The following is a 13124-nucleotide window of genomic DNA, read 5'->3' as shown; positions in this document are numbered from 1 at the left end:
ACTTGTTTTATGATGTAATAATTATTTGTGGTGGCATTTTATATTTGAACAAACCTCTAACACTATATCATAAACTTCAGTGTGCAAGACATCATGCACCGTTTGTGTTATACCACTTCAGAAAATGCAAAAATCGTTTTCTTTTAACAAAAGTTTACTATGGGGGCCCTGGGTAGCTCAGTGAGTATTGACACTGACTACCACCCATGGAGTCGTAAGTTTGAATCCAGGGCATGCTGAGTGACTCCAGCCAGGTCTCCTAAGCAACCAAATTGGTCCAGTTGCTAGGGAGGGTAGAGTCACATGGAGTAACCTCCTCGTGGTCATGATTAGTGGTTCTCATTCTCAATGAGGCGTGTGGTAAGTTGTGCGTGGATTACAGAGAGTAGCATGAGCCTCCACATGCTGTGAGTCTCCGCGGTGTCATGCACAACGAGCCACGTGATAAGATGCGCAGATTGACGGTCTCAGAAGCGGAGGCAACTGAGACTTGTACTGCGCCACCCGGATTGAGGCGAGTAACCGCCCCACCACGAGGACCTACTAAGTAGTGTGAATTGGGCATTCAAAATTGGGAGAAAAATGGGGTATAAAAATAAATAAGTAAATAAATAAAAAGTTGACCATGTCATTTTTAGATAAAATGTCTCTTTGGTCACTGCTAACTACCAGCTACCAAAACATTGTCAAATAAACATATTTTCAGTCAGACCACAAGTTGTTCAATATTTCTATTAAGTTCATTTGAACATACAGTACATAAAACAGTACAATAGTTAAAGACACAATATTGAATATTGTCACAATATTCTGGTAGAAACAGACCACATATTTGTAATTAATGTAATCAAATTGATTATAACAAAAGGGCAATATGAATATTATACATATTTATGTGCACCATCTCATTGTGGGTCAACAATTTAAACTCTTGCGGTTTATTAGGTTGCTAAATAAACGTTGTCATTATTATTACATCAATAATAAGAGATACAATATGATCTTGTGCTTTTAAGTTGTGCAATAAGTAAAGGCCTGTTCTCTAAAAAGTCTAGATACTTGAAGAATATTTTTGCATTTAAACAATGTAAATAAAATTGCCCTAGAATCTGAATGAAAAATAATAATAATAATCCTATCTTAGGCCACAGCCACACAAAATTTTCCTTCATTTATACCTCTAGAAATGGAGGGTTTTGAAAATGCTCTCCATCACTGCATACTTTGGAAAACGATATCATCAGGAAACTGAAAATGGATGAGGCTGTGGACTTAAAGGGACAGTACACCTCATATTGTTCCAAACGTATGACTTTCTTTTCCAAACTTAAGAAGTGAAACCACCATTGACTTTCACTGTAATGAATGGTGACTACGGCTTCCATTTGGAACAACACGAGGGTGAGTAAATGGTGACCCGTCCCTTTAAAATCTTGCCGTGCACAATTTGCCCACCAAAAATTCAGACTTGGAGTGAATAGGCCTGCAATCTACAGGACATAATATCAAAATACACAAAAAGCCATTCATTTGACAATATCATGACTACATGTCTAACATTTAACAGTCAAAAGAATAACTTGGTTCCCAAGAATGGCAGTTAAACTTGTGTGCTGCATATATTTAAAGTGAGAAGTGCAATAAATTAATAGTGATGAGCTTAATCTTTGTTTGGTGCACTGGTGTTACTGTTTTTGTACGTGATAGTCCGTTATGAGTTCTTAAAGTTGTGGCTAAAAATGCAGAATAACTTTTAATTTTCCAGATGATAACTAGATGCCAATCACTGTATAATGAGGTCATGTGACCAACGTAACAAGATCATATGTTCAAATAGTACACGACTGTTTGTGTTTTGTTGCATAATGTGGACTATTTCACACGGCATTATTAAAAAATACTAGGCAGTATTCAGTGTATACGGCACAGTATGCAGTAAACTGTACGCAAGTATTTCGTTCCTAACAAAGCTGCTCTGAGGTGCTTTCAAAAGTACCTAATGACAGATGGGGGAATGTTCGGGATAGTATTTGTGCAATTCCGTTTGGCGCCACTAGGGGCAGAAAAATTACACGCCGCAGCTTTGAATAAACACCAAAGTATCGCCAAACTGCTCCCAATTTTCTTGCTGGTACCTTGTTAATAGATCGGTCCACACAGGACAGTGAAAACGTATGCTACACACGGTATTAATAACACACATAAAGATTTCATGTCTTTTAGACACAGAAAATTCCATCACTGCAGCATACCTTAGCCTTCATTCGGCCGGACACGTTGAAGGGAATGTACAATAGGTTTGAATCTATATACGCTGTGTACAAAAATAGCAAAATATCTGGTTGAAAGCGATCTGTGCATTGCCTGATCTCACACAGAGGTTTGGGGGGGAAGTTCAGAAGGTTTGGTCATCGTTGCAAGAATCTGTCCAGTGACCGAATGCCTCGCAGATGTCGCAGTACGGTCGCTCACCTCCGCGGCTGCCATGATAGGTAGTGTGGGGAGGGGAGTCTGGCGACTGCGTCTGCGTGGGACAGTCCTCCGTGTCGTGCAGGTCGAAGCAGTCGCAAATGTCGCAGAAGACACGTGGCGGGGATTTCTTCTTCTTTTTCACCTCACCGAGACTTCAGCGACAGGGAAACAGAAGTTTTTTATTTTTAATTACCGTTTTTTTTTTAACTTATTAGCAATTAGTAGAACAGATAGCTATTATGCAATATAAATATGCAATCTTGCGCTAAAAAAAAGCTAGATGCAGTACAACGAATAGAACACAAAATAAGCAGCAGCACTGCGCGAGTCACTTAAAAAACAGCGAGACACGGCTCAGTGGTCAAAGACCTCCATTTAGAGCATAATTCATTATCACCTCACCAACACTTTAACGACAGGAGAACAGATGTTTATTTTATTTTAACATAAGTAGCAATTAGAAGAATGGGCAGTTACAAATACAAGCTAAGAAGGCGTTCACAACAAACGTGTTCTTGCGCTAAAAAAAGGTAGATGTAGTGCAACGAATATAACAGAATCACCATTGACAAGGTGTCTAAAAAAAACATGGCACTCCTGCACGAGGTGCTTGAAAAACATCAGATGTTTATGGCTTTAGTCTCAAAAGGTCAAGACATAAAAGCTGAATTGGACTCACCCATCATTCTCATCATTTCCGTTGAACTCCGTCAATGCCATTTTCTTCAGTTTCACCTTCAGTTCTTCATTCTTCCTCTGGAGATCCACAATGACTGAGTTCAGGAAGTTGATCTGATGCATTAAAGAAACAGTGATGTATTTTAGACATCTATGCACAAAATATCCCATAACCATTAACCAATACAGAACAGAGTTGTACCTGTCCCTCTGCAAACTCTTTCTCTTCTCTCAGTTGGTCCATAGCAGCATCACCTAAAGTGGAGACAAACAAACAAGCGATTTATCAGTCATTAAAAGTGAAATACTGTGCAAAGCAACACAATCCCAGCTTTATTATGAGAGAAGAGCCGGCAGAGTTTACAGAAACAACTGAATTGCATCTCCCATTTGCTTCAGAGTTCTGTTTGTGAATATATTTGCAAAATTGACCGACTGACTGCTCATTATCCCACAACTAATTTGCCAAATAAATGAATATATGGACATGAAATACTGATTTGACAATAAATTATTTTATTATCTTACTTGTAGAGAGTGATTTGATACGAGAAGTTGTTAAGAAGAAGTTAAGATGACTCGCAATACCGAATATGTTCCTGGATGTGTGATCATTACTCAGAAATTTCATTTGCATTTACATTTATGCATTTGGCAGATGCTTTTATCCAAAGTGACTTACAGAGCCCTTATTACAGGGACAATCCCCCCGGAGCAACCTGGAGTTAAGTGCCTTGCTCAATGACACAATGGTGGTGGCTGTGGGGATCAAACTAGCAACCTTCTGATTAACAGTTTACCAGTTATGTGGTTTTGACCACTACACCACCACAACTCCATATCAGACCACTGAAGGTGCGATTTCCCAGTCAGAACTGTGTAATAAGCCTAATTTGAAAACTGTAAAATAAACTGACTGACCTGTCGTCACTCCGTCTCCATTCCCCATCTGCCGTCCCTCCAGTTTCTGCTCCAGGCTGTACACTCGGCTCTGCAGCTGAGCTTTGTCGCTCTCCAAAGACTTTACAGCTGATTGGAGAGTTTTGGCCATGGCGTTCTCTCCTCGCAAAGCTGCGATCTGGGAATCACAAAAACCTGTGTCTTCAGATCACGCATGATCATATATTCATGTCTAAACATGCCTAAAAACTAGGATAAAGGAATGACAAATTACTTTATACAGTAGGTCTTTACAATTCCTTAAGCTTCATTAAATATTTGAATGAAACAAAAACACTGGATACACTACAATTTAGTATGAAACTGATCAACAAATAGAATTAATTTCAAGTATATTTACATCACAATCCACAGTGGACATCTGAAAAAAATAATCCAGAGGTTTATTAAGACTTATAAAACCCATCAGTCAAAACTCTTACCTCATTTCGTAGTGTCTCCAGCTCTTTGTCTTTATCCGACATCAATGCATTGGAGTTCTCCCTGTGAGAACAGACAACCCTGTTTAAAGAGCTTACAATGACAATTGTTGGATTTATAGTCCAACAAAAGCCATATGCAGTCTGAGAACATGCATTAACACCATATCCCAATGGTGCTCCAAAGATTAAATGCTTACGGGAAAACATGAACCAGCATACAGTGGGACTGTGAATTATTTTTAGAGGAGAGGAAAACAATAGATCTCAAGCCAAAAGCATTCAGTACCGAACCAAACTATGAGCTCGTTTACCATAAAAACAGAAGAGCTGGACATCTCTCTAGACATGATAAACTTGGTACAGTACATGATAATACATATGTTTAACTGATGCCTGAAGAACATGTTTAGACGTGTATTTCCCAGGAGACAAAATAATATTTAAAGCCTCAAGCATGCATGGATCCTCAAATCCAGATATCATCAGAAATATTACTAAAACTTTTATGTCAGTTGACAGACAATATTGAAATAAAATTCTGTAGTCAAATACTTTCTATGCATATAGATCTTTCCACATTCTACTTGTCGGTGAAAAAAATATAGCAAGCTTGCACTTTTCATAAAATGTTGTTGAAGAACATTAAAGGAATGTTCTAGGTTCAAACAAGTATCTACATCATCTCTATCACAGAAAATATTAATCAATTTTCAACTCTAGTCATGGCCACATGAAGTTGCTAAATCCACAATTTTTCACACAATATGACTAGCCACAAGTAAATGGAGTGGTGGTGGCGTAGTGGGATAAAGCACATAACTGGTAATCATAAGGTTGCTGGTTTGATCCCCACAGCCACCACCATTGTGTCCTTGAGCAAGGCACCCCAGGTTGCTCCGGGGGGATTGTCACTTTGGATAAAAGCATCTGCCAAATGCATAAATGTAAATGTAAGTACTGTTTACGTGGAGCAAACTCTAAACAGAGGAATCACATTGATATAAATAGCAGTAGTTGCCCTACTGCTAAAAAAATACTCAAATAACACACATTTTTGTTTGTAAGAATTAATGATCACTATGGGGTGATTCTCCCGAAACCCTTGAGAAAATGTCTTGGTCATACGTACCCCATATCAATAAAAAATTTAAATCATATTTTGCATATAGAAAATGAAGCCTGCATTAAGGACCATTGACATTTTTTATATTGTGACATTATTTTCAGGGCACTAAAGTGTATTTTACCCGCTAAAAAAAAAAAGAGGTTACTCACCTCAATCCTGGTGACAGATGACAAGTCTCAGTTGCCTCCGCTTCACGTGACTCGTTGTGCATGACACCGTGGAGACTCTCAGCATGTGGAGGCTCATGCTACTCTCCACGATCCACGCACAACTTACCACACGCCCCATTGAGAGCGAGAACCACTAATCGCGACCACAAGAAGGTTACCCCATGTGACTCTACCTTCCCTAGCAACCACGCCAATTTGGTTACTTAGGAGACCTGGCTGGAGTCACTCAGCATCCCCTGGATTCATACACGTGACTCCAGGTGTAGTAGACAGCGTCAATACTCGCTGAGCTACCCAGGCCCCCGTAGAGTTATTTTTTTTAATTAAAATCAGCAAAACTAAAGGCATTACCAAAGGAGTACTAATGTGGTGTATAAATACTTTACAATTTAAATAATCTATCAGTTTTGTCATGGTGTGGTAATGAAAACAAAATCATAATGTTCAGGAGGAAAATCTTAATGGCCCTTAAAATAGGCTTCATTTTCTATATGCACATAATTCCTTATTTGTTTCTTTTGATTTTGGAGTAAAATAGGACCAGGACATTTTCATGAAAGGTTTGTCAATTTCTGCTTTTAACCCTCCAAAATGCCTTGCCCCCATAGATTTCCAGTGTAGGTGCATTACTGCCAATGCAATTTTGGAAAACTGAGGGACAAATTGAAATTATTTTCTGTGGTTCACGTAAATCTGAGTGAAAAATCCCATCAAAAATCAACTGTAATTTTAATACTCTCGTAAATATATGAAGATCTTTCTTGATTGTAGAAATAAAAAGTCAGAGATGTGTAATAGCTTGTTACCTCTCTGTAATCTCCAGCTGGCTGGTGAAAGTCTCGTCCTCAAGCTGATAAAAATAAAAACATGACTCAATCCCTCACACCATTACAAAATGTCACAGAATGTCACATTTTAGAAGATCTTTCAGAAAACAAGCAGAGCTGTAAGCAGGACACAGACAAATAAACACCTTCTGCTGCGTGTGGTTGTCCTGCCGATTGACATCCAGGTCCTGAGCCAACTTCCCTTTCTCATCCTGAAGTGACACCTGCCTCTGAGGCTTCTGATTGGCTGCCAGCTTTAGCTCCTGACTGCAGAGAGACAGACATAGAGAGAGAGAGGTACTTATTTGTCCAATGTGTCATTATGAACATATCAGCCCTGTCATCCATCCGTTTTCTTCTCAAGGGAAGGAGTCATGTTTAATATATTATCCATGCTTTCCATCATGGCCTGTGATGGTTCAACAACACTGTTACTGTATATGTATTTCAATGCCCAATATATAATTTGTCTGACCAAAAAAAGAGCAGTTTCACATTGCAAAAATAAAAAGTAGTAAAAACATGAGCGCCAAACAATCACAAGCAAGAAAGGTCACCGTCATCCTCCTCATGTGTTACGAATGAGCAAATCTATTTTTACCCAGAGTGCATTATGATGCAGGAATAAATCAAATCTCAGGCACTCCAAAGCAGCAGCTGGCATCAGGCCATAGTCGAAACTCAAGCGGAAAATCAAACTGAAGCGGAAAATCAAACTGAAGTCACCGTATAACAGAATCGTGCAGAACAAATGTGGCATCATAAAACTACAGGCTGAAAGAGCCTGACATTAAAAAGGAACAATCCAGTCTTTTATAAAGCATGACACGATCAATTTTAAATAAAAAAACGCCTCCTAAAAATGATAGTATAATACATCATGATACATATTCATGAGCATCAGAAGATGAATGGAGTGTAGACGTTATGAAAGGAACTCTGTGGGATCTCACATGGAGAACATAGACAGGCGGAGAACAGCAGCTGAAGCTGGAGAGATGCAATTACGTAAAACTCCCTAGAGGAGAGATGCTCACTTCTGAACCATTTTGCTCTGAGTATCTCTCTCTGACACTGCTTGCATCACTAAAGCAGTCTGATGCTGGTCAAACCAATCAACCGTGGATTGAGGGAGGATGCTGGATACAGTCAACGCTGGCTTAGTCTCATGAAATCAAAATGTATCCTATTTACTTCTTGATTTACATTCCTGGCCTTAGTAAATGTTATTCCAAAGAAAAAAAGATGTTTGACATCGTAATTTCTTTCTGCCTAATTTGGAATGCCCAGTTCCTGCTACTTAGTAGGTCCTCATGGTGGGACGGTTACTCACCTCAATCAGGTTGCCTCCGCTTCTGAAACCGTCAATCCGTGCATCTTATCAAGTGGCTTGTTGTGCATGACACCGCGGAGACTCACAGCATTCAGAGGCTCATGCTACTCTCCGCAATCCACGCACAATTTACCACGTGCCCCAGTGACACTGACTACCACACCTGGAGTCGCAAGTTCGAATCCAGGGTGTGCTGAGTGACTCCAGTCAGGTCTCCTAAGCAACCAAATTGGCCTGGTTGCTAGGGAGGGTAGAGTCGCATGGGGTAACCTCCTCGTGGTCACTATAATGTGGTTCTCGATCTCGGTGGGGTGCGTGGATGCCGCGGAGAATAGCGTGAAGCCTCCACACGTGCTATGTCTCCGAGGTAACACACTCAATAAGCCACGTTATAAGATGTGCGAGTTGTCAACACAGACGCAGAGGCAACTGAGATTTGTCCTCCGCCACCCGGATTGAGGCCAGTCACTACGCCACCATGAGGACATAGAGTGCATTGGGAATTGGGGAGAAAAGGGGAGAAAAATAAATAAAATCCCAATATCGATTTTTGCTTATATCGGCCACCCATAGTTGCGAATGCAGTTTTTACCAGGAACGTGAATTGATGTGTGCCGGATTCAAATTTGTGTCGCCCACATGAGTTTCAGAGTAAGTGTGCTGACCAACAGGCCATGACTCTGACTACACCAACACCTGCTGTTGTTAAAAAAATCAAAGCGTCAGTGAGCATGTAAACTCATGAATCACAGATCTAATTTAATCTCCATAGTGACAAACCATGGTATTCAACCAACTAATCAAGTCAAGATCCTATAATAGGCATGACAATTAGTTTAATGAGAGGCAGTTAAACCACTTTAAATGGTGCTTAATTGTTGCAGCTGTGGGTAAGTGGTTAGTCTAGCTCACGTCATTTCCTGTTCTCTATCTACAATCAATGACGATAAAAGGCCTATATGAATATAAAGGAAAACCTGCATTTAGTCAGCGAACAGAAAATGAATTGGTTAATGTCAAAAGTGTGTGAGGAGGGTCACTCACATTTCTTTGCGAAGGCTTCCGATACGCTGTGTTTCTGAACTCAACTGTTCCTGATACTGCGAGTTCTGCTGCTTCAGGACTTCAAGCTGGTGAAGGTGATAAAAGATGAATAGAGAGAGAGAGAGAGAGAGAGAGATTTTAGGAAAAAAATGGGCAAAACATTTTAAAGTGTGTGCTTCTAATGCCACTCGCAAAACATTGAGTGTATACTGGCATACTGTAGAAAAACAAATTGTCCACATGTACGTGCATGCGGTGGCTAAATCTAGCTTGCAAATGAACCTGAAATAAACAGAAGGTTTTAGGATTTCACTAAGTAAAACAAAGAAATTTTAGGAAATACTTAGGATTCTGTACTAATGCAAGGTAACTACTTAAACAAAATCATTTGTGGCATTAACCATTTGTGCAAAAAGTCAGATTTCCACAAGATGCTCTTTTGAACATTCAAGTGAAATCAGGCATTAAAACTTCGTTAAAGAAAAAAACAAAATAAATATTGCTAATTTTGGCTAATACCAGTATGCATCCTTAAAAAAAGTATACAAAAAAATTACATTTGTACTAATTTACACCGATCAGCCACAACACTAAAAGCACCTGCCTAATATTGTGTAGGTCCCCCTCGTGCCGCCAAAACAGCACCAACCCGCATCACAGAATAGCATTCAGAGATTATATATAATATAATAGCGGTTATCTGAGTTTCCGTAGACTTTGTCAGTTTGAACCAGTCTGGCCATTCTCTGTTGATCTCTGACATCAACAAGGCGTTTCCGTCCACAGAACTGTAACCAGCAATCAAACCAGCCCGTCTGGCACCAACAATCATGTCACGGTTATCACATTTTCACACAGATTACTTTTTTCCCATTCTGATGGTTGATGTGAACGTTAAAATAAGCTCCTGACCCATATCTGCATTATTTTAAGCACTGCACGGCTGCCACATGATTGGCTCATTAGATAATCGCATGGATGATTGTTGGTGCCAGACGGGATGGTTTAAGTATTTCTGTAACTGCTGATCTCCTGGGATTTTCACACACAACAGTCTCTAGAATTTACTCAGAATGGTGCCAAAAACAAAAAACTTCCAGTGAGCGGCAGTTCTGAGGATGGAAATGCCTTGTTGATGAGAGAGGTCAACAGAGAATGGCCAGACTGATTTGAACTGACAAAGTCTACAGTAACTCGGATAACCGCTCTGTACAATTGTGTTGAGAAGAATATAATCTCAGAATGTTATTATGAGATGTGGGTTGGCACAGTTTTGGCAGCATGAGGGGGTTTTAATTTAATTAAGTGATTTTAATGTTGTGGCTGATCAGTGTATGTCATGTAAATTATGTAAACAATTTTATTCCCAATAAGAAGTCTCATATTGGCTTTCAGATAAAAAAAATGAGCTACTCTTATCATACTTATCATAAATGCATACAAAAACAGTTTGTGCTCTCGTTTTAGATTCAGAGTAACAAGAAAAAATACATTTAGGATTAATGCATGCATGCAAACAAATATTTAGAAATTGCATGTCAAACATCTGACCTTCTCATCTGACAAAGTCAGACTGATCTCCCTCGAGACCCATAATTCAATCCATGAAACTGCTGTTGGCCCACTTTAACCAACTGGTCTGCATCAGACACAAGTGTTAATTACACTCTACAGCGCAAACGCCTACATCTGGCCAAGCGGATAATTCATTGTATTTACACGCCAAGAACATCTACATAAATGTGTTGCCAATGCTCATCTCTCTGAGCGATGTTGTGTTTACATTGAGAAAGCCAGAGAGAATCTATGAGGAATTATGTCATCAATGATATCATCAAGCAGCTTTTTTATACAGAAACACACAGGTGAAAGCATTCTTCGCACCATGTTCTTGGCTTAACATCTCTGTTACTTAAAGGAATAACATGCAAAATCTGAACAGACATGCCATAAAGTTTATATCTTTTCAAACAAAATCTGTATTATGCAACAAATTCAAAGTAAACAAAATGTTAGCCTTTTCCTCACAACCTGTTATATACCCAAAACATAAGGATGAGAATGCTCCAATGTTAAAAGTTTGACTGATATTGACAGCCTATATTTATTTTTATGTTTATAAGTAATATGATGGCCGATCAGGTATGAGGCAAAAATGCTACCAAAGTTGATCTTAATGTCTTGATTGCATTCAATTATTTGAAATACAAGTATAATACACTGTGTGTTTCTATATGGTAAAGTTAAAAGTTTCAAATATGCCCCTGAAAATCCCCTGCAAGGAACAAATATGGCACCTAATTAAAAAAAGCACATTTCTGACACTGTTCAATAATTATAAATCAATACAGTTTTGACTTTTACTGTTGTTTTGTCTGGATTTGATTATATTCTGATTCACAAGCTCTCAATATGATTTGCTTTTGAAGAAAAGAGCAAAACAAAAAGGCTAATATTGGCTAATACTGACACCAAGACACAGCACAAACTCACACTGAGGTACACTGCAGCTTAGAGATCTTTACCTGACAGCAAGAGGTATAAACACTGCTTGTGTAGTTTTGTTGAAGCGCTGTTACATCCATGCTGCTGTATCCTTCCTGTTCACTCCAAACAAATGTGTACTATCAATAATAAAGCCCCTCCGGCCCCCAGCAGACAGAGAGATGCTCACAAAGCGTGCATGAGCGGATCCTGCACACGCACAAGCTCACGTTTGCACAAACACTCTGAACAGCAGCAAAGAGGACAGCTTCATTATGTAAGGTCGACATGCCCCGCCCCTCTCAGACCCACCCCCTCCTGTCCCTTCCCACCACCTTCTGCTGTTCTCCGTCATAAGTCCATTCTCATCCTCCATGTTCATTCATCCTTTATCAGCTAACAGACACGTCACTGTGGTGAGAGGATCTGTGTATGTGTCTTTGATGATCCTTCCATGTTTTTCTATTTTAATGTATTATTTATGTAAAGCTGTAGTTAAGCATGTGCTTGAGACTTGTGTCATTCTTATATGACACTAAAAGCCAAAACTAAAAATAAAATAATGAATTTTATTTTTAATTACTTAATTTAGGCTGACCTAAATTAACTCTGCTTTTTCAAAACCCTGAGGGTATAAAAGTCCAATATGAGATCACAAGGAGTTTGTCGTAACAGAAACACTATCAAAGGAGAAGTTCACCCAAAATTGCATCTTCTATCATCATTTACTCTCCCTCTTGTCATTCCAAACCCAACTGGCCCGATTCCTAAATGTAAATGGTCTGCACTTATATAGCGCCTTTTTAACCTTAGTGGTATTCAAAGCGCTTTACACTGTGTCTCATTCACCCATTCACACACCAATGACGGCAGAGCCATGCAAGGCACTAGCCTGCCATTGGGAGCAACTTGGGGGTTCAGTGTCTTGCTCAAGGTCACTTCGGCAAGTGGACTCGTGTGGGCCGGGAATCGAACCGCCAACCCTGCAATTATTTGCGAACCCGCTCTTCCACCTGAGCCACAGCCGCCCATGACAACCCAGTGTCCCTGATTCCTGAACAACTGACTCTAATGAGACGACACTTTTGAATCTACTCCTTAAAACATACAGCACAACCTTCCAAACGAATGACTCCTATCATCTGGTAATTTAATGAATGAAAAACTTACTGAATAGCAAGTCATTCATTTCATCACATCTGCCTCGAAATTAACCAAGAACTGTTATGCGTACTTAAGGCTTGTGAGACTAATTACTGGATGGTTGTTTATGTGATAATGTTTAGTTAAAGATACAAAATTTGAGTGCTGTTGAAATTAGTGTTTTTTTTTTGTTAATTAACAAAATATCTTAATTAAAAAGTCTGTGTAAACACCTCATCAATTGGTGAGAGCAGTAAATCGAATGAGAATTTCATGTCTTATTTCTAGCACAGTTGATTTAACGCATTAATTTAGTGTGATTAGTTATGTAAACAATAATGTGCTAAAAGTTAATGGAATTATGTCCCCTGACCCGTACATTAATTCTGTAATAAAAGTTGATTCGATTCCTACCATCGGAGCAAATTAAGGTTGAAATAATTTTTTTGACAAGCCCCGTCAGCA

The 13124-nt window shown here is 39.2% G+C and overlaps 1 protein-coding gene across 3 annotated transcripts in view; it reads right to left on the bottom strand.

The window, feature by feature from the left end:
• Position 1: 1 nt before the first annotated feature.
• The window catches only part of LOC127636156 (CAP-Gly domain-containing linker protein 1-like), a 32086-nt gene continuing 18963 nt past the window's right edge, over positions 2-13124 (bottom strand). For all 3 annotated transcript variants that reach the window (XM_052116574.1, XM_052116573.1, XM_052116575.1), the window contains 8 exons: positions 9033-9118; positions 6802-6922; positions 6635-6678; positions 4533-4593; positions 4072-4228; positions 3353-3405; positions 3152-3264; positions 2-2624 (listed from right to left, as the gene is read on the bottom strand). In XM_052116574.1, the coding sequence (XP_051972534.1) occupies positions 2396-2624; positions 3152-3264; positions 3353-3405; positions 4072-4228; positions 4533-4593; positions 6635-6678; positions 6802-6922; positions 9033-9118 (864 nt within the window). In that variant the 3' untranslated portion in view covers positions 2-2395. The remainder of the gene's footprint in view (positions 2625-3151; positions 3265-3352; positions 3406-4071; positions 4229-4532; positions 4594-6634; positions 6679-6801; positions 6923-9032; positions 9119-13124) is intronic.

This window comes from Xyrauchen texanus, chromosome 43 (assembly GCF_025860055.1).
Source record: "Xyrauchen texanus isolate HMW12.3.18 chromosome 43, RBS_HiC_50CHRs, whole genome shotgun sequence".
Taxonomy (NCBI): domain Eukaryota; kingdom Metazoa; phylum Chordata; class Actinopteri; order Cypriniformes; family Catostomidae; genus Xyrauchen; species Xyrauchen texanus.
This window is presented reverse-complemented; position numbering and strand designations above follow the sequence as displayed.